Source organism: Mastigoproctus giganteus, chromosome 6, assembly GCF_048544385.1.
Source record: "Mastigoproctus giganteus isolate SK-2022 chromosome 6, ASM4854438v1, whole genome shotgun sequence".
Taxonomy (NCBI): Eukaryota; Metazoa; Arthropoda; class Arachnida; order Uropygi; family Thelyphonidae; genus Mastigoproctus; species Mastigoproctus giganteus.
The window spans coordinates 19737225-19758389 of NC_143580.1; the positions used below are offsets into that span (position 1 = coordinate 19737225).

Sequence of the window (21165 nt, forward strand, 5' to 3'; positions counted from 1 at the left end):
TGAGCTGTCTTAACAGCCTGCCTGCACTGCTCAGAGAACTTGTCTGACTGCATAGATACCCATAGATCATTTTCATTCTCTACTACCTTCCGTGTTGTATAATACAGTTGTTATCTTATTCTGGGATTACTGCTATCCATATGCAGTGTCTTGCATTTGTCAACATTAAACTTCAATTGTCACTTCCCAGCCCATCTGCCTAATTTTTCTAGGTTTTGTTACAGTAGTGCACCCTGATTAACATCATTAAAACCATCCTATTCACCTTTGCATATCATACTTAGACATTATATTTGATATGCCATTAACAAAAATGTTTAAAACAGCAAGGGGCCCAACACACATAACAGTTTTTATGATAGTAATAAAATAATTAATTGTTTCTCTTGGTAACTACTTGAATTGAAATAAGTTTTTTAATTCACTTTTTTTTAGGAGAAGTTGATACCAGATTTTGCTTCTGTGCTGTTGCTTGTTTAGCATTACTCGTAAGTATATTAATTTTTATTCATTTTTTTTTTGTAAAGAAGACTTTTGTATGTTTCATCTGTAACTAAGAATATTACAATAATTTTTATTCTTCTTTACAATTATCCATGTTTAAGTTGAAGTAATAACTTGAAATGATCTGGAAAAAAGCTATATTAATATAATTAATATATTATAATATAATATTGATTTAAGGAGTAAGGAACAATATACAGTAGAGCGTCGAAAATCCAAACAAGCCAACATTTATTTATTTTTTATGCTGGAGCCATAAACTAATTACAGTAAGCACCTGTTATTGTGATCACATTTGCGAATTGAATTTTGATCCTATTAAACGGCAATTCTAATAAGCGAAAATCGGAGGAATATTATCCAGAGGCTATAAAAATAAAGATAATAAAGCATAAATTTATACTTTTATTACCTTACCAATTAACAAAATTAATGATATGTGAAAATCAACAAACAAACTGAATGCTGTGCAACTCAACTACTCTTGCTGAAAAGAGTGAGAGATCTGGCAGCAAAGAAATGAAGTTCGAAAATGGTGCAGCAAAAAATAAGTAATTATTTTCGTTAAAGGCCTATACATGTGTCATTGTGGCTGAAAGTTCCATTTTTTTTTTTTTTTGTTACCTATGATTAAAAATACGTAAGTATAACTTAGTGATTTTATTTCTAAACTTACTAAACCTTTTTTTTTTTTTTTTTTTTCTTTTTTGGCTATGGAATGGTATTTTTGAAAAGTTCAAAAATCCAAACAAATTGGAAGTCTGATCTATCCCCGGTCCCAATTAGTTCAAATTATCGATGCTCTACTGTATGTTATTACCTGTTAGTTTTAGATATGCAGGGTCCTCAGAGTTAAAGCAAATTATCTTCCTAGAAGAGATGGCATAAGTCGAAACAAATTTTCCCATAGGGGATTTTTCTCCTCATCATGAATCTGATGTGCAGATTTATATAGGAATGAATATTAAATGCTTTAAATACTTTAAATTAATGTTTCTTTCAAAATTGTTTACACACATCTATGAGCAAACTTCAGTGGCCTTCCTACTGCAGACTTTGACAGCCTACTCTCATTTCTTCACTTCTAATGTCTCCCAGTGAATGAATTTTCATGAAATTTTATATTTCAGCCTTTTAAAAATATTTGTCAAGCCATTCCAAATTTCACTAAAATCGGGAAACTAGAAATCTGGCAATTAATATTTGTTTTTTCTATATAAGTTGTATGGGAAAAAAAAGAAATTCATAGGTTAAATATAGTTTTAATGCAATGTTGTTAGCTATCTTCACAGAAAACTTGTGAAAGAACATATATAGAACGAGAAAAAAAGAGTAAATGGGAAAAGAGCAATAAATATTATACTGTTGAAATTAAAACTGAATGGCTAAGTTTAGAGAACATAAAACTATAGAATTTTTATTGTGTTTTATAAAGAACACAATAATTAATCTTAATAATTAATAACTAAATTTACTTTTTACTTCTTTTAATCACTGAAAAAAAAATCCATTTAATTTAAGAAAAAACATTGAGCATGCATGAAATGTAATGCGCTGCATACATTAACTAACTTGTTAACCTTTTGGTTGTGGTGCTCACACAGTTGTAACAAACACAAAGCCCCAAACCTGATGGGTGCCTAACTTTCTCTTTAATTTCTGGAAAACATTTTTGTTTTTGTTTTTTTTAAATTCTGCTTGGAGAATACCAATATCTCATCTTTTCATAATGGATTGCACTACGTATTATATGTATTTTTTAGTTTTTAATAAAAAAATGAAGCTTTTTTTCATCTTTTATTTTGAAAAAACAAAAATTAATTCTGCTTAAAATAAAAAAAAATGTTTAGTGCGTAAAATATAGAGATTAAATTGTTAGTTTCCAGTTTCCAGTTTAATAAGCTGTTAAATGTATGAAATTTCAAACATGTGCATGCCCATTTCTGTTTATTATGTGTATAAATAGTTTTAGAAAGAATTTTTAAATATAGTGTATGCTGCTTATTGTGATCATGGATAATATTATCACTTCATAAGTCTCAATCAGACATATACCAATACATAGAAAAAATGACATCTATTGTAATCAGCACTTGGTTTGTGTTATTGCTTTTTTTTCCTTATCTGGCTTATGATTACATAACATCCTATTTTTTTTTTTTTTTCTTGGACTCCAAAACATTGCATTTCTAGTTAATACTGTTTCTTCGTGCAGTTCTTATGGTTGTTGGTATCATTACTCCATGAAAAAAAAAAAACATACTGTATCTGTACACCTACCTGTTTGATAATAGAGCATTAACCCTTTTCTAATTCTTGGTTTTAATATTTTCTTTGTTTTAATGGTTTGTGTGAATTTCTAGAAACATTATGACAGTTTCATTTTTATTGATGACTTTCTCAAGGAAATAGTGGACAATCAAATTAAAATATTTTCTATTGCATGATTTTAATGTTTTCTTTCTGTCCACTCTTTATATGTACATACACATTTCCATTCTGGATCAATAAACAGCTGCATTTTTGTTTCTTTGGTTATTTTTATCAATTAAGTTAGGTCCTGAAGTGATCACAATAAGCGGTGTAAACTATATATGTATATATTAGATACTATTATTTACTTCCATTTTCAAATTTTTTCAAAATTTATTTCAATGGTGTGCCTTGAAGTGGTCAAAATGTGAATATTACTCAAGCTGCTCTCTATCCCAAGTGAATATCGCCTTTTGTGTTTTCATGTTTATTATTCAGAAATAGTAATAACCTTTGAAGAGTACTTCATGTAAGACTTAAAACTGTTGATATCTGTGGACCACATGTGAGAGCTCTGTAATTAACTATAGACAGTCTAGAAAAGCAAGAAAATCTTGAACTAGGAACAAACATATAATTCCAAGCTGCAGAGCATTGGTATCAATTGAGTCCCACATGTACAAGTTGAAAACACAGACAGTAATACATCATCAGATAAGTTCTTGCATCCAATTACTCTGGGAAAACCATGAAAATAAATTATAAAACCATAGCAAGTAAAAATCTGTAATTATCTTTTAAAAAGTTTGTATAAAAACAGTAATTCTGCAGTGAGGATTGAATGAAGGAGGTAGAGTTGCACCCTATCACCATTTCTTTTTATAATTTTCAGACCATTTAATAAAAAAATTAAAGTTACTGGACATAAAGTTTAGTGTGAGGGGATGTAATATTTGGATCATTATTGTATACTAATAAGGCTGTTAAATAATTCCTTACAAGATCTTTAAGAATCCTTGAATAAATTTAGTAAAGGTTGTAAACAATTTTGCAGGAAATTAGTTGCACAAAAATAAAAATTAAAGTTTTGGGAAGACTGGTAAAATTTAGTGTAGAAACTAAATAATGCAAAATTAAAAGAAGTTAGTAATTTAGCATTAGCATTAGTAGAGGCATTTGATGCAAGAAAGCAAGCTTATGCAGCATCAGCCAAAAAAAAAAAAAAACCCACTTCCACTTCACCCCTCTGTTCATTCAAAATACCTGTCCAGCTGAGCCTTAAACTTATTTAGGCTATCAACCTCCACCACAAGGGATGGCAGTCTGTTCCACCAACCAACCACCTGCTGGCTAAAGGCAAATTTCCGCACGTCTATCCTACATCTGTCTTTCCTCAATTTGAATTTATGCCCTCTCAGGTGATTTTTCTGAGCTAGAGGAAGAATCCCATCAGCATTGAGCATGCTTAAACCATTCAAGGCTTTATACACCTCTATCAGATCACCTCGCTGGTGCCTAGTCTCCAGACACTGTAATTTGCAAAACTTAAGCCTTTCTTCGTAAGAGCACCCCTTTGTTCCATTCACTAATCTTGTTGCCCTTCTCTGTACTCGTTCCAGCAGCTCTACATCCTTCTTTAAATGAGGCCTCCAGACCTGTATACAGTACTCTAGGTGTGGCCTGACCATTGCCTTATACAATGGAATAATCACCTCCTTATCCCTGCTGGAAAAATTCCTGTATATCATTGACAATACTCCATGAGCTACTCTTGCAGCCCGTCTGCACTGCTCAGAGAACTTCATATCTGCCTGCACAATCACTCCCAAGTCCCTTTCATTCTCTACCACTGTCAGTGTAGTACCACAGAGTTGATACGTTGCTCTGGGGTTGCTGTTTCCCATGTGTAGTACTTTACATTTGTCAATGTTAAACTTCATTTGCCACCTCTCAGCCCATCTGCTCAACCTTTCCAGATCCTGTTGCAGCAGCATAGTGTCAGTAGTGTCCTTGACAACCCTGCCAACCTTTGTATCATCTGCAAACTTGGACATTAAGCTTGATATACCATCATCAATATCATTTATAAATACAGAAAACAATAATGGACCCAACACTGAGCCCTGAGGGACTCCACTAATAACATTAGTCCACAATGAGCAGTGTCCATTGATTACCACTCTCTGTCTTCTCCCCCTCAACCACCCCTTTATCCATAGCAGCAATTTGCCTCCAATGTCACACTGCTCCAATTTGTGTAGCAGTCTTCCATGTGCAACAGTATCAAAAGCCTTTCTAAGATCCAAGTATATAATATCAAAGTTATTCCCTGCATCCAGTTCTTTTGTGACTGCATCATAGTATCCAATCAAGTTGGTCAGGCAAGACTTCCCCTTAACAAAACCATGCTGTGTCTGAGCTATAACTGAAGTCTTGTCTAAATGATCCTGCAGTGCTTCTTTAACCAGTGCCTCCATTAATTTTCCTGGAACAGAAGTTAAGCTCACAGGTCTATAATTACTTGTGTCAGCCTTTGATCCTCCTTTGTGAATTGGGGTCACATTTGCACATTTCCAGTCTATGGGTACCTCCCCTGAGTCCAAGGAAGCTCTCATAATTATGGCTAAGGGTTTGCTTACTTCCTTTGCTGCCTCCTTTAATATAACTGGATAGATCCCATCCACCCCGGGTGCCTTTCTTGTGTTTATCTTCAACAGTTTCTCCTCCACTTTACTCCCAGTTATTTCAAGATTCTGTAGCTTACTGCTAGAGTTGAATACACCTCTGGCATTCCCCTTGCTGAATAACTCCTCATGTGTGAATGTCGATGCAAAATATTCATTTAGTTTGTTAGCTACCTGAGCAGGATCATCAACAGTTGACCCATCAATATCAAGTGGACCAATCTGATTCATCCCCTTCCTTCTAGAGTTTACATAAGTAAAGAACTCTTTGCTGTTTTTCTTTGCATCCCTTGCCAAGGATTTCTTGTAATCTGCCTTCGCCTGCCTAACCTCCTTTGTAACTTGGTTGCATATCAACTTGTATCTATCATAGGCTTCTGTGTCATGCGTTAATTTATATGTATCCCATGCATTTTTCTTCTCTGCCATATGCCTCATTAGTTCATCTGACATCCATTTTGGCCTAAACCTTGAACAATATTTCTTAGTTGGTATGTAAAGCCTAGTAGCTTCCAAGATAAGTTCTTTGAATGCTTCCCATTTTGAATTTGCTGTTGGTAACATCATCAGTTGGTCCCACTGTATAGAATTTAAATACTGTCTCAGTCCATCGTAGTCGCCTTTACGGAAGCAATAACCCTTCCCTTTACCCCTAATGGTAGTTACCTCTTTCAGTAAATCCCACTTCAGCACACTGTGATCACTGCCACCTAGTGGTTCATTTATCTGCAGATTCTTAATGCATGAAGAATCACTGCTGATAATCAAATCAAGAGTATTACTCCCTCTAGTTGCCTCCCGTTTATCTGGGAACCGTTGCCTCCCAATTTTGTTTATCTGGGAACAGTCTTAAATGAAGATTAAATATATAAATAATCAATTACTATAAAACTAAGAGCAACAAAGGCCCAATATATCCTGTTTTAATCAAATTTAAAAATTTTTAAATCTTTAGCAGTTTTAGTATATTTTGTGATATTTTTGGCGGCATTCATTTTTTTAATTTCTGACATAATGTCTTCAGTCGCTCGATGTTTCGTAGTGAATTGGATAGGGCTGCGGCTTTCGACTATGATTCCGGGGCATCTGATCATTCATGGCTAAGAGGATTGAACACTTTTCGAATTTAATGAAGTTTATGTAATTTTAAATCATTTTCAAATTGTGTTTAAATAAGTAGGTTTTGGAGAATTGGTTATAGAAGTCACCCTTGAAAAAATATTGAGATAACTCTTTCTTAAATTTATAAATAATCAATACAATAAGTAAAGTATACTAAACAAATTCATTTGGAGAAAAATAGACGTTAACTGAAAGATAAAATTAACTGCTTCTAATACGGTGTTTAAGCTTGTTTTAATAGCAAGCTGACAGCTGGGTAAAAAATAAAAGGACTTGATCAAAAATTTGAATCTTCAGAGAAGAAAGTTTAAAAAAAAATCTTGATAACTACTCAAAAATAAAGTGAAGCAAATTTTAATATGGAATGTAGATGTTGAAAGATTGGGAGATTTGGCTGAACAGAATTCAAAGCATAAATTAAAGCCAATAATCCTGGAAGCAGACAGAGAAGAAAGTATACCAATATTGGTGTCAGGCAAGCATTAGAGAAAGGAGGACTTTCTTTGGCTAAGACTGAAGATCAAACAGAAAATAGGATATAGGATAACAGGAAGAGAATAGCAAATGGAAGGCTGATAGTCCAGAAGGACTGATTTGTACTAGCATAGTGATGTATACCCACTGAATATAATGGATTTGGATAAAAAGAACTTAAAAACAGCACTTTAAGAGCTAATTTTAGAAAATAAAATACAGTCAAACTTCCCTATAATGAAATTCGATAAATCCAGCAAAAAAATTCGTTATACAGAGAATATCTTTTTTATTAGAAATTGTTGTCTAATTAGAAAATGAATCTACATTTATTTTTAATGTATTTTATTTCAAAAACATACTTATTATATTACTTTTACACAATTTTCGCTGGTATCACAAATTTAAAAAAATCAGTAATTTTCGTTTGCACAGTACAATTAAAAAATGTCTGATTCTCAAAGAAAACCTCACATTTATTCAGAGCATTAAAAACATTATCAGGAACATTTTCACAAAACTGTAGACCCAGACGAACTGTTTTAAAAGCATAAATCATCATTGAAGACACATCATTCTGATGTGTCTTCAATGTCATTGTGGCGCACTATGGCCATAGTTGCCGATGCGCTTAATAAATCCCGAAACAAACAAACAAACAATGTCATTGTTAATTTCTTCGTGGACATGGTCACATCTATTAGCACTGTTCAACACTATTTCATCTTTATTTGGATGTTCTGTTGTAGCCAGATCTTGATCTACATAAACATAACCATCCAGTGTTATTTCATTTTCGATGTTTCCAGATGATTCTAATAATATCCATAGGTTTTTCAGTTGTGAAAGGGGTAATTCATCTTGTTCGTCCGGTTGTTGTTCGACTTCTGTGTTCAATGCAAATCCCGCTTTCGAAAAACAATTTTGAATAGTGTATTCAGTGATCGTTTGTCCAAACTTTTGCCAGTTCAGAGATGCAATCTCTAAGGATAATTGTAACCTCCAAGTTTCTATTTTCTTGTAATGCATTGACAATCATTATTATTCTCTTTTGATAATGAAATTTAAAATTTTTAAAAATGCCTTGGTCCGTTGGCTGGAGTTTTGATGTTACGTTTGGTGGTAAAAACAACTTCACACTTAAGTTTGGCAGAAATACTGGCAGGATGTGCCGGACATTTGTCGATTTTTCTTTTGTTATATGCTTGTCTAGTTTTAATATCCACTCTTCGAAAGTATCACTTGTCATCCATGCTTTTTTATTAAAGGTGTAGTCAACGTCCAAAGATTTTGTGCCTCTAAAACATTTTGGGTTTTTTGATTTTCTGATGACTAAAAGTCTTAATCTTTCATTTCCTGTTATATTGGCTCCAACTAGTACAGTGATTCTTTCTTTGCTTTGTTTTCCGCCAAAACATCTATCATCCTTAAAAGCAAGTGTTCTATTAGGTAAACATTTAAAGAATAAACCCATTTCGTCAGCATTAAAAACATCCTTAGGTTCATATTCTTCCAAAATCTTCTTTAAGGTGTGGTTCCTCCAACTTTTGCAGTCTTCTTCGCTTACGTTTACACTTTCTCCACAAATAACCTTTTCACAATTCTGTGGCACTTCTTAAATTTATCTAACCACCCAGTGCTCGCATTAAATTCTCTATGTCCAAGGGACTCCAAATTTCAGAGCTTGTTACTTAATTATTGGACCTGATAGTGGTATATTCATTTCACGTATCATTTGCACCCATTTTAGAACAGCTTTAATTAATATACACAACTTAATTCACTTCTTGTCTGCTCCTCCTTCAATTGCATTTAAAATTGATTCTTGATTTTTTAAAATCGTAGATAAACTGCTTGCAGGTATGCTATATTTCTCTGAAATATCTTTTTTCTTAAAACCCTGGTCAACATCATGAAGAATCTTGACCTTATCATTAATAATACTTAAACACTTTCTCTTCGACATTGTTTCCACAACTGTAAAAATTACTCAACTGCAGCTCTTGCCAATACATACATTGTGTAGCCACCGCAAACTTCGCTGTGCTGGCCACATAGTGAATTGTTAGTACCACCTACTCAGTGACGTTCTCTTGTCAATTCAACAGTATCATGTGACCTTTCCTATTAATCACTTTGAAGAAATATACGACTTTGTGAATTTCTTTTATTCTGCTTTCATTCATATATACATGAAAGAAAATTTATGGTTAATGTATGCTGTATGTTACTTTTCAGAAAAAAAAAAAAACGAGCATATAGCCTATGTGATTGAGGACAAATCGTTCTAGAAGAACGAAATTTAAAAAAATTTGTGAAAACCATCTACTGGGAGTTCAGTTAGATGAGAACGGACATATACAAAAACTATCATATAATGATTGACAGGAAGGTCATGTGGTACGGTTGAGGTGAGAAGCGAATGTCACTCAGTAGGCATTACTAAAAACCGACTATTGAAGTATTGCCGCCACGGCGTGCTAAAAATTTACCCGCATTGAGTTTCATTTTCCCCTTAGCCAACATCAATTTACAAATCTACCCTATTTATTGCAAAGTTCATGACCACTTTTAAGAAAACCCATTTAGTTTTATAACTGTAACAAAAATGAAATAAGGCCCTCCTATGGGGCATCAATGGCCACAAGTGTTCACTAAAAGGATGATTAATTCCAGATGCTAATGAGCAATTTCGGTGGCAAGGAGGCCATATATTTGAGTGGCTGTTTAGCAGTAAATGCTTGAAAATCTTCAAAAATGCTTTTGCTAATTTTTTTTTAAAATTCGTTATAGAGAGAGAGAGAGAGAGAGACTAACACTTCACTATATGGGGTTAATTTTACATGTAATTTCATTTTAAGATTTTCAAAATTTTTAAGAAATTTTCAATTTATACGTAATTTCGTTTCAAGTTTTGAGTTTTGCAAAAAAATTCGTAATATAGAGAAATTCGTTAAATAGAAGTTCATAATAGAGAAGTTCCACTGTATATAGAAATGGATCTCAACAGTAAAAATCATTAATTCAGTATTGAATGAATCAATATGTGAAGTTTTCTTGACCAGGAAGACTTGTTTTTTGTGCTTTACTAACTTGAAATACTTAATTACAGTCACTTGAAATACTTAACTCACAATCATTTTGGTTTTTTTTTTTGAGTAGCAAATCAGTGATGACTACTTTGTTTTTTTGTGTTTTTTTGTATAGGATGCATGCTGAAATTTCATCCTTTGTAACAACTTTCATGAAATAATGTGGAGAATTCATTTTAAAAGAACTTATCAGTAATGAGATTATTGTATTGCAGAAAAAATATCTGATTTTTTATTGAATTTTCAATTTAGACAGAGAGGACACTTTGTGGCATGATTGGCTGCAAGAAAGATTTAATTAGGCGCCTCCGTAGCCAGGCGGGAAGGAGCAGCAGTGCGTAGTACACGCTTCTTGATTAGACCGGGGTTTGAGCCCATGACCACCAAATACGGAGGATGAGGAAAGGTCAGGGAATGACCACCGCATATCCCCGGAGCAATATGGCTTTAGTTGCTAATGCTCCTAAAAACCAAATAACAACAACAAAGATTTAATTTAGAAATTAATACTCTTGTGTAATTTCTATCTGCATTAAAAATATACTTTTTAATGATTATATCGATAATTTCTACTTTATGTTAAGTTCCATATTCAAACATGGGTAGTGGTGGTGGTGGTACTGTTTTCTTTAATGTGAATTTCATAATATTCTGTACTATTATGTTCTTGAAACAGTGGATAAAAATTATGGCATTCCACATAAAAAGAACTAGTGTTAATCGTGTTGATCTAGTCATGTTTAGAATATTTATTTATTACTGGCTTTGGAGATTATTTAACCATTTGGTAATTTGTTTTGTGATTTGTATATTTTAGTTGATATTACAATTATGTTTTTTCCCCCCCACTAGAAAAAGTTAGATGCAATAAATCTAAATAAAACAGTGGAATTTGTGATATCATGTATGAATTTTGATGGTGGATTTGGATGCAGGCCAGGATCAGAAACACATGCAGGACAGGTAAATATTAATTTCATTTAATTATATAATATAACTTAATTTCTCTAAATGATTTCATTGTTGCATACATCTGTTCTGAGTTCCCTTCAGAAAATAGTGATATTCACAGTGCAATTAATGTGCTGTTCCAAAATATACCATATTAACTAACTTAGGTTCACCCACTTCATATCATAACATGATGCACCACACAACTTACTTATGTGCTTAATATTATGCAGCATACCTCTATTATGGCTTGTATACAGAAAAGGCTAACATTAAGGATGGCCAAACAGGCGATCATCCTGAGAAACAATATGCTAGAGCATCATTTAGACACTTTAGAAAAGAGTCATTCCTCTCTAAGTCAATAGGATAGTAGGCATATGTTCCTTTGCTGCCCTTTGATGTGAGTATGTATACCAGCTTATCTTACTGGAGTGGTCAGGAGCGGGAATGCAGTAGCACACACTCTTTGAGTAGACCAGGGTTCAAGCCCCTGACTGCTGAATACGGTCGATCTGCCAACCCGCACTGAACCAGCGTGGCAGATTATGGTCAATTTTCCCTCAGCATGAATTGTTGAGGAGGTTTCCACCCTGCAGTGGGTTGATAATGGCTGCACTTTACCTTTATGTATATTTTGGCTCCTAACATAGTCCAGAGTTTCAACTTGAATTTATATTCTACCTCAGAAAGAGATGCAAAGTCTTGTTGCATAGCCAAAATAATATGGCTATATGCTAATTATATAATTATCAGAGTAAATCTGTACTTGATCTGTTTGTCAACAGACTTTCTTTTTGGTGAAATAATTTTTCGAATAAAGGACAAAATAAAATTTACTCTACACAGCTATACTAATAACAAAAACATAAGCATATGTAAGATTATGTAAAGCAAACATTACATCACTGCTCTATTTAAGAAAAATGTGTACACATGGTTTGCATCATCAATTATGATTTAGCTAATAAAAAGTGAAGCCAGATGTGCATGTGATGAGTAACACAAGTTTGGCATGGCGAGGCTGCCATAACCGATCGTGCCAGTCAGGCGTGAGGATACATAAGTACAACTGCCTTGAGTGACCGGGGTCCAAGCCCGTGACTGCTGAATACGGTGCTGTTTCTTATATTCTCTCTATCTTGTGAACTCCTCTGATCGCGCGGTCATTCCAGAGTATAAACAGAAAATGTATTTATTTTATATATTAATTGTTGTGATATATAAAGTGGTGTCAGCAGTAATAATACTTTATTAAATATTATTCGTCAGTATTTCATTAAATAGAACATAAATGTAATTATAACAAAAATGCATTATCTTGACCCTTAGCTAATGTAATGGTAACTCACATTTGGGTCAGGACCTATAGTTTGGGAATCACTGAACAAAGACTACTGTAAAATTGAGACATAAGATATTCCATTGCTGTGATCATGTTTATGAATTAAATATTAAAATATAATTGACTCACCATAGTAAAATTTTCAGAAATTCAATACTCAGCCAGGAAAATTCTTTTATTCCATTCTATAGTAATCTTTTATTTTTATACCACAGATTTATTGCTGCCTTGGAACTTTGTCTATAGCAGGTCAATTACATCGTGTTAATTCTGACCTCTTAGGATGGTGGTTGTGTGAAAGACAGTTACCATCAGGTGGCCTCAATGGTAAGATATTTATATCAGCCCATTCTTGTTATTTATGACATTGTTTATAATGTTTATATTATCAGCTTCCAAAGAAAATTTACAATGTTTATTCTTCAGTCAGTAAATCAAAATACTGCACATTTTACAAAGTATTTTTTGTTTTACTGTATTTATTCTGGGACATCTATTTCAAGAGCCCAACTATGGAGGGAAGTTACAATAATACTTGTTAGTGTAAGCTTTTCACTTACATTTCTGAAACTACATGTATATGTGCATTCAACCTCTGTTGCAAAAATTCCAGTACTGATTTTTTTTCATTTTTTACTTTTTATTTATTTTTTATCTGACTGTTAAACACATTCTCATTGAATGCCCATACTATAAACAAGACAGAAATACAATCCTGCTATCTTTCATTAACCTTCGGAAACTAATAACTCTGGAGAACGTCATTGGTGACAATGCAAATATTCCTGAATTTTTCAACTTTCTGAAGCAAATTGGAGTTTTTAATCATTTCTGATCTCAGCCTTTTGTGACATTACAAGAATTTCTTATGTATTTATACAATAAATGAATAGGCACATTATAGCCAAAGCAGCTTATGTGCTACCAAACTCCCAAAACAACAACAACTTTTTATTTTATTATTATTATTATTGTATTTTATTTTTGTAACTCTAATTCATTAATAAGCAATCAAACTAAACTCACTTTTTGACCCCTGTTTTAAGTTTTGACCAGTTCATTTCTGTCATTGGGGTGGAGTAGAGATAGATATTGCTTTATGTGACTATATGTTATCTTTCATAACCAGTATGCAAGAGTGGTAAAAAAAAAAAAAGGTGAACTGCGGCCATTATCAACCCACTACAGGATGGAAGCCTCCTCAACAATTCATGTTGAGGGAAATGGACCATAATCTGCCATGCTTGTCCAGTGCAGGTTGACAGATCGACCATATTTAGCAGTCAGAGGCTTGAACTCAAAGAGTTTGTGCTATTGCACTTCTGGTCCTGATCACTCGGCTACAGAGGCCATGCAAGAAGAGTAGGCATTAAATTTTCTTCAAGCAGAGTAAATGTATAGCCAAAACTCAACCTTTTGCCGTAGGTTTACAGTGATGTAGCTTCACACATTTGAGTCCCTCTTCTCTTCATGCAGTGTTAAAAGTGCTGAGGTTCATTAATTTTGTTGGCTGACGTCAAGATTTCCGGTTCGGGGGTGCGAGGAGTTTCAGGCATCGATGTAGAAGTTGTCCTTTTTGGGAACATTGTGATGGGAAGCTGCTGCTTCTTTTGTTTGAACTCGTTTAACATGGCTGTGTATGGTGGTAAAATATTGTCGAGGCTTTCCCTGAACTTCATTGTACAAATCTTGTTCTTGCCTTATTCATAGAAGAAGTTCACAAGGCGTTTGGTGTCACGCATTGCCTGCGCTAGGTTTTCCAAGTCGAACTTCCTCTCTTGATGTGATTCTTCATCAACACCTTGTCCTCATCCTCAGAGTTGGAACAAACAAGCTATAATATTTTGGTTAAACAATTATTGCATTACAAAACATTAACAAATGAGTGAAACCTTAAAGACATGTCACTAAATTGTGAGCCTCAAGAGTGGTTCCTCTTGCACAGAAGCGTATGTCAATATAGGAGAGAGTACTTGGAGAAAAAAAATTCCAGAAGTTTGTATTGTCTTGTGTTCTGTCTTATTCATTCAGTCCTGAAACTTCTGAAGCATAATTTGTAAAAGTATATACAGTTGAAACTGAAACTTGAGAGCATTTGATACAAATTCTTGGAGAGGATTTTTTTTTTTTTTTTTTTATCTAAGTAATGTTAGAAGAAGATGGCACTGTTGGCTTAATTTTCCATGCAAATAAAATGGAGTAGAATCATGACCCTGAATGAATTACCTTCATTAGAATCATTACCTTCACAGATTATTTTCATTAAGAGATAACTACAGTTTAAGCACTGTTAACCCCATGATAATTACCTTTATAAAGAATATCACATTCTGGAGCCCACAACTCCTCTCAGTGATCAGATGACCACCCGTAATCTTGCATTACTCTGGAGGTTGTTGCCAAATTCAGCACTTTTTCCAGAGCACTGCACTGAATCAGAAACACTCATTGGTCTCAAATAGTATAGGTGTAAGATGCGTGTACACACACACACATGCACAAGCACGCACACTTGAGGGTTGTAGATTGGACAGCAGTAAGAGAGTAGGTAAATAGTAAAATATTGGAAATGTTTAAATATTTTGCAAGGTGTTTTTTTTTTTTTTTTTACAATTTTGGCAGTTAAAAAGAAGAAAGGTTATAAATCTACAGGAATAAAAACTTGCATACTTCTGAAGAACTTTCTTCTTACAAACAAAGAAACATACATAAACATTGGAAAGAAGCACTCAATATTTACTATATGTTGACTATATCTTACCTACTGTATGTCAACTAAATTGTACAGTCTTTATGCATATTTTTGTGGTTATACTTGCCCTCCTCCTGACAAAGGAGGAGCCCTGCAAGAAATGTGTGGATCCAATTTTTTGCTCTTTTAGAATTACAAGGCATAGCAGTAAAGTTCCCAGACTGATGCACTGAAAATAACACAGAATGTAGACACTCAAAAATGATTTTGAGTCAGCAAAGCCATCCAAAGAAATGATATTCAGCTTGGCAGTGTGTTTTTCTTTAGGTCCTCAACATCTTGAAATCTCTTTCCTTTGAGGACGGTTTTCACTTTGAGAAAGAAGAAGAAGTCTGCTGGTGCTAGATCAAGAGAGTAGGGTGGATGGTTGATCTGTAGAATGCCATGTTTCACCAGGCATTCTACAGATCATCATATAAATTATTTGATATCAAAATATAAATTATTTGCTCTTCCCTCTTCACATAGGTTACTATCCAGTTGACTTTGAATTTATTCAAACTGTCAACCTCAACTACCTGTGAAGGCAACCTGTTCCAGCAATCAATGACTCGCTGGCCAAAAGAAAACTTCCTACAATGTAGTCTAAACCTCTTCCCTTGTAATTTGAATTTATGCCTCCTTTTTTTCAGATGAAGTCGCCATACTTGAACACAGTACTCTAGTTGTGTTCTTACAATTACCTTAAGATATCTCTACAGGATAATGTTCGATAAATCATTGATAGAGCACCACAGGCTTTCCTCGTTGCCTGTTACAATCCTCACAAAACTTGATATCTGCCTGTATTGCAACTCCCAAATCTCTTTCTTCCTCTAATATTTTTAATTCAACCCTATAAAGTGTATAATTTATTTTGGGGTTGCTATTCCCCCAAGTGCCTTGCATTTTTCTGCATTAAAACATAGTTGCCACTTTTCTGACCATTCTTAAGCCTGTTCAAGCCAGTTCAAGACAATTCTTAAGCCAGTCATCCTGAAGGAAAACGCTGCTTAGTACTGATCATTAACTACTCTACCAACCTTTACATCATCTGCAAATTTTGACATCACACCTTCTACCTCTTTGTTGATGTCATTTATAAAAATCAGAAACAGCATTGGTCCAAGAACTGATCTTTGGGGGACTCCACTTCCCATTTTACACCAATCTGAAGAATATCCATTAATGACAAACCTCTGCCTTCTGCCCTGCAGCCACCGAGCAATCTATCTTAGAATTTTTACCAGTAATCCCAACATGTTCCAGCTTATACAGTAACCTCTCGTGAGAGACTGAGTCAAATGCCTTACTAAAATCCAAATAAACTAAACTGTTGAAATTGTTCCCCACATCCAGCTCATTAGTAAACATGTCAAAATAGCCTACTAAGTTAATTAAACATGATGTTCCCTTAAAAAAAACTTTGTATGTTATTCAAAATGCCATATCTAAATGTACCTGGACTGGACTCTTAATCATTGCCTCTAAGATTTTCCCTACCACTGAAGTCAGTTGTTGTTATTTGATTTTTAGGAACATTAGCAATTAAGGCCATATTGTTCTGTGGATATGCGGTGGTCATTCCCTGACCTTTCTGTATCCTCCGTATTTGGTGGTCACAGGCTCGAACCCCGGTCTAATCAAGAAGTGTGTGCTACGCTCTGCTGCTCCTGCCCACCTGGCTACGGAGGCGCTCGCTGAAGTTAGACTAACTGGTCTGTACTTACTGACTTTGTTCTTAGACCACCTTTATATATTGGTGATATGTTGGCACTTCTCTACTCCAGAGGAATCTCTCTCTCCCAAGTCCAAAGATGCCTTCATAATTAACTTCAATGGTTCAGTACACTGGCAGCCTTCTTCAAAATTACTGGGCTGCATTCAACTCTAGGAGCCACACTTGTCTTTATGCTCAAGTTTTTCTAATAAACAGTCATCTGTAATTTTGAAATCACTAATTTCATATGACTCAGTCTCATTTGCATGGCTTCTCAGCATGAAGGGTCTCTCTTCAGTAAAAACAGATGCAAAGTACCTGTTCAATTCATTTGCAAAATCAGCTGGGTTGTCTAAGACTTTCCTACACCCAATACATAAGGGTCTGATCTGATTCACTTTTTTTCCTTGTCCCCATTCTTTACTCTCTTAGCTAGTGCTTTCTTATATGCGTCCTTGACCTCTCTAACCTTATTAAAAATCAACTTGTAGCTGTTGTAAACTTTAATACTTTTTATTGCTCTATAACTATCCCATGCCGTCTTTTTCTGCTCTATTTGACCAGTGAGCTCTTGTAATATTTTCTTAATGGTATGTATGTGTTCATGACATCTTAGTATTTATGGTGTTTACTGTAATAATTAATTTTTTTTCCCATAAAGTATTATACTGATATGAAAGTAAGTTACTACTCTTCATAATATCTCTAGGTCGTCCAGAAAAATTGCCTGATGTGTGTTACTCATGGTGGGTATTAGCATCACTGAAGATTTTAGGTCGTCTTCATTGGATAGATAAGGTAATATTTTTAAGTGAGAATTTAAACTAAGATTATTAATGGTCAGGTACTTTTAGTATCATGAAGATTTAATTAAATAACTTCTACATTCCTATATTTTGATAGATTTTAAAGCGATAAAATTCTTGCTATTTTATTTTAAAAGAAGTGCTTTTTTGTTTGAAATGAATGCACTACTGAGCTGCAAAAAAAGGAGCACTGATGTTTTAATTAATAAATGTGTTATTGCCTTTCTTAGATTACTAAGTTTTATTGCAATTTATATCCTGCTACAATTACTAACAAAAATTACAATCAGTGAGTCATAAGTTTAAAAGAAGTTCATGTCGTTATTTGGAGCGGGGGTATATGCTGATCATAACTTTTGCCCACTTTCTGTTTTTCAGGAAAAATTAATCCACTTTATCTTGGCTTGTCAAGATGAAGAAATAGGAGGTTTTTCAGATAGACCTGGTGATATGGTGAGTTTCAATCTGAAAAAATCTGTTTTTTTAATATCCATGTTTCTGCTCTTTTCCAGTTTCTGCAGGAATTAGTTTGTGTTCAGTTAGCATTTTGATCTAAGGATATGAATATACCCAATTTGCAGTTACAATCAACTTTTTCTTGACTGCAGTGGATAGTTTAAAAAGGGTCAAAAATTTCCATAGTGATCACAGCATTATATTAATTTAACTGTGACCATTAACAGATTTTATGTATGCATAAGCTTGTTATATTTACACTTGTGTAATCGCAATACAAGATTTTTTTCACCAAGAAAAGGAAATAAAGGGAAAAAAAAAATTACCCAGACTTTTCCCCCAACTTTTTTTTGAGGATGGAGGTTTGATTCTTCAAAACAGGCAAGCCAACCATAGAATAAATGTAATTTATATGTCAAGATTCTGCTGTCTTATGGCCTTAGTTATTGTGCCACTTTTAAATAAAAAATTACTCTCTCTCTCACAAGTTACTTTTGAGTAAGTTGCATGAAATTTTTATTAAAATTTTATGTCAAAAATTATATATATACTTGTATAATCACATATAAGGAGGTCAGCTCCTTTAAAAAATTAATATGAGGTAGTAAAGCAATACACAAATTTACAGTACACACATATACATGGGGGGGGTAAAAAAAATACAGTTTCTAGGCCTTAAACTTGTTTACAAGTATTTATTTGCATTTTTGATCCATACAATATATTCTGCATTTTGAGTATTAGTTTCTTCTACATAAGAACTACATTTTCTAAGTCACTTATCCCACTGTTACAGGAGTTTACACATTCCATTTCTGTCAAAATTAGACTCTTGTTGGTTGAGTCATAAACAGACTATATTTTCGGCTTTTGTTTGAAATATTTGACATCCCAGGAATTTCTTCACTGATCTGAACAAGTGATAATTGGAAGAAACAGGATTTAAACTATTACAGTGGGTGGCTGAGAACTTCAAATAACTACAGTAAGATGTGATTTGACATGTACTGTGCAGTGTAAATTTGTGATTTGACATGTACTGTGCAGTGTTACATTGTCTTGCTAAAAAATTATGAAGACACCAGTTGGTCATATTTGTTTAATTGTTTCCTGCAAACAATGTTTATAATGTCTAGTTGGACGCATTAATTGTTATTTTATTAGGCATGAACTCCAGGAGAATCACTTCTTCAATGTCTCAAAACACTGATGCCATGAACTTTACAGCCAATGTGCACACTTTGAAAAATCAGACAATTAAACGAACAGAAAATGTCTTGCACCATCTCAGTTTACAGTATTTGCTATCAACGGTATTGTCACAAAAAAAAAAAAAAAAAAAAAAATTAAAATCTGCATAACACATACAAACTTGGAAAACCTACAGTTGATAGGAGGCAATCAAATTGCCAAAATTCATGACACTAGTATTCAAAATGCTGACGAGTACAAAAGGCCAACAGATAAAAATGGTAACAGAATTGAACCTGTGTGCCAATAAGTTCAAAATTCTGAAAGAACCAAAATTCTGAAAGCCAATTTTAGTAGCCATTCCAACAACAAATTACACTATATCCTAATTTTAAAAAAATACCTGGCTGGCATCCATTTTCCCACTAACAGTGGATGCATTCCTAGAGTCCCAAGGGAAAACTTTCTTTGCAGCTGAAATCAATGCAATTGATTTCAGCTGCAAAGGTGGCAAAAGTGTATTGACTCTAAAGGGGATTATGTTGACAAGTAACATTACAAACTCCTCAAACAAACTTCATACTGAGGCTACGAACTTTTCAAATGAATGTCCCCCATATGTCATTCCCACATATTTACTCTTCGCAACAGCACTCAGCAGTCTAATTTGAAATTTTTTGTAAATTTATCTCTGCTCATTTTCCATAGCTCCATTATACCCCACAAGACAAGGTAATCACAATATTGCATATGTATATTTTGTCTCACATCACCTCATATGCTGCCATATACATACTTTCACTGTCAGCCTTTATGGTATTAACAGGTCCTTCAATTTTATTTTGCTCTTTTACCAGTTTGATTAAGACAAAAAAGGTTGCAGACTGCTATACCAATACATTCTGGTAGGGATTAACAGTTCATTTTCAGACTGAGTTCTGCCAGCAGCTTTGTGTAGAATAAGTTATGATGATGAAATAACTTATTTTAACGAGTCACTCATTACGATATTTTTGAAATTAAAAAAAACAAAAAAACCTTCCAATGTTAATGTTTTTTAGTTAGCATTTTGTTGAAAATGCTAATGCTGTTTTTTTTTTTGGAAGTTATTGAATATTATACATTTTTCTTCCCCTCCATCTAGGTTGATCCATTCCATACTCTTTTTGGAATTGCAGGCCTGTCTCTCTTAGGGGATACCAGAATAAAGTTGGTAAATCCTGTCTTTTGTATGCCTGATGACGTTATAAAACATGTTGGCATCAAAATCCAGTTATTAACATTGTAAATAGGTAATTTATTTTTAGGATGTACATAATCTATTTGTACAATACATCAAACAGTGCTGTGAATGAAATCAAAATATAATACATTTAATGTTTTTATTTAATAAATAAATTTCTATATATTATTTACATTTATCAGGCTTTTGTGATCCTTATTAATGAATAATCTGTCACATTTTTTTTTTGGTATAAGTAACATTCATCCTAATAATAAAAAATAACATTTATTCATACTCTGATCTTGCTGGAATTCGATCAGTTACAGGGCTGTCAATTTAAAGAAAAAAGGCCTGACACAGCTGAGTGATCAGAAGCGCAAGTGCACTAATACACACTCTTTGAGTGGACCGGGGTTCAAGCCCGTGACTGCTAAATATGATTAATATTTGTATTGATTGATTTATTGTAAACTCCACTGACCTGGTGGTCATGCTGGAGTATAAACAAGAACTTTAAAATCAGACGTTAGAGAAAAACAAACTCTCATTAATATTTCTCAAAGAATTGCCTTGAGCAGCTACATGCTTATGGGATTACTTATAGAGCTGTT

The 21165-nt window shown here is 33.8% G+C and overlaps 1 protein-coding gene across 1 annotated transcript in view; it reads left to right on the forward strand.

The window, feature by feature from the left end:
- RabGGTb (geranylgeranyl transferase type-2 subunit beta) overlaps positions 1–20669 on the forward strand; it is a 55821-nt gene extending 35152 nt beyond the window's left edge. Inside the window, exons 6-11 of the mRNA XM_090375001.1 lie at positions 436–488; positions 10982–11092; positions 12641–12752; positions 17586–17674; positions 18061–18135; positions 20474–20669. Coding sequence (XP_090231127.1) covers positions 436–488; positions 10982–11092; positions 12641–12752; positions 17586–17674; positions 18061–18135; positions 20474–20617 — 584 coding nt within the window. The 3' untranslated portion in view covers positions 20618–20669. The remainder of the gene's footprint in view (positions 1–435; positions 489–10981; positions 11093–12640; positions 12753–17585; positions 17675–18060; positions 18136–20473) is intronic.
- The last annotated feature ends 496 nt before the right edge of the window (positions 20670–21165 follow it).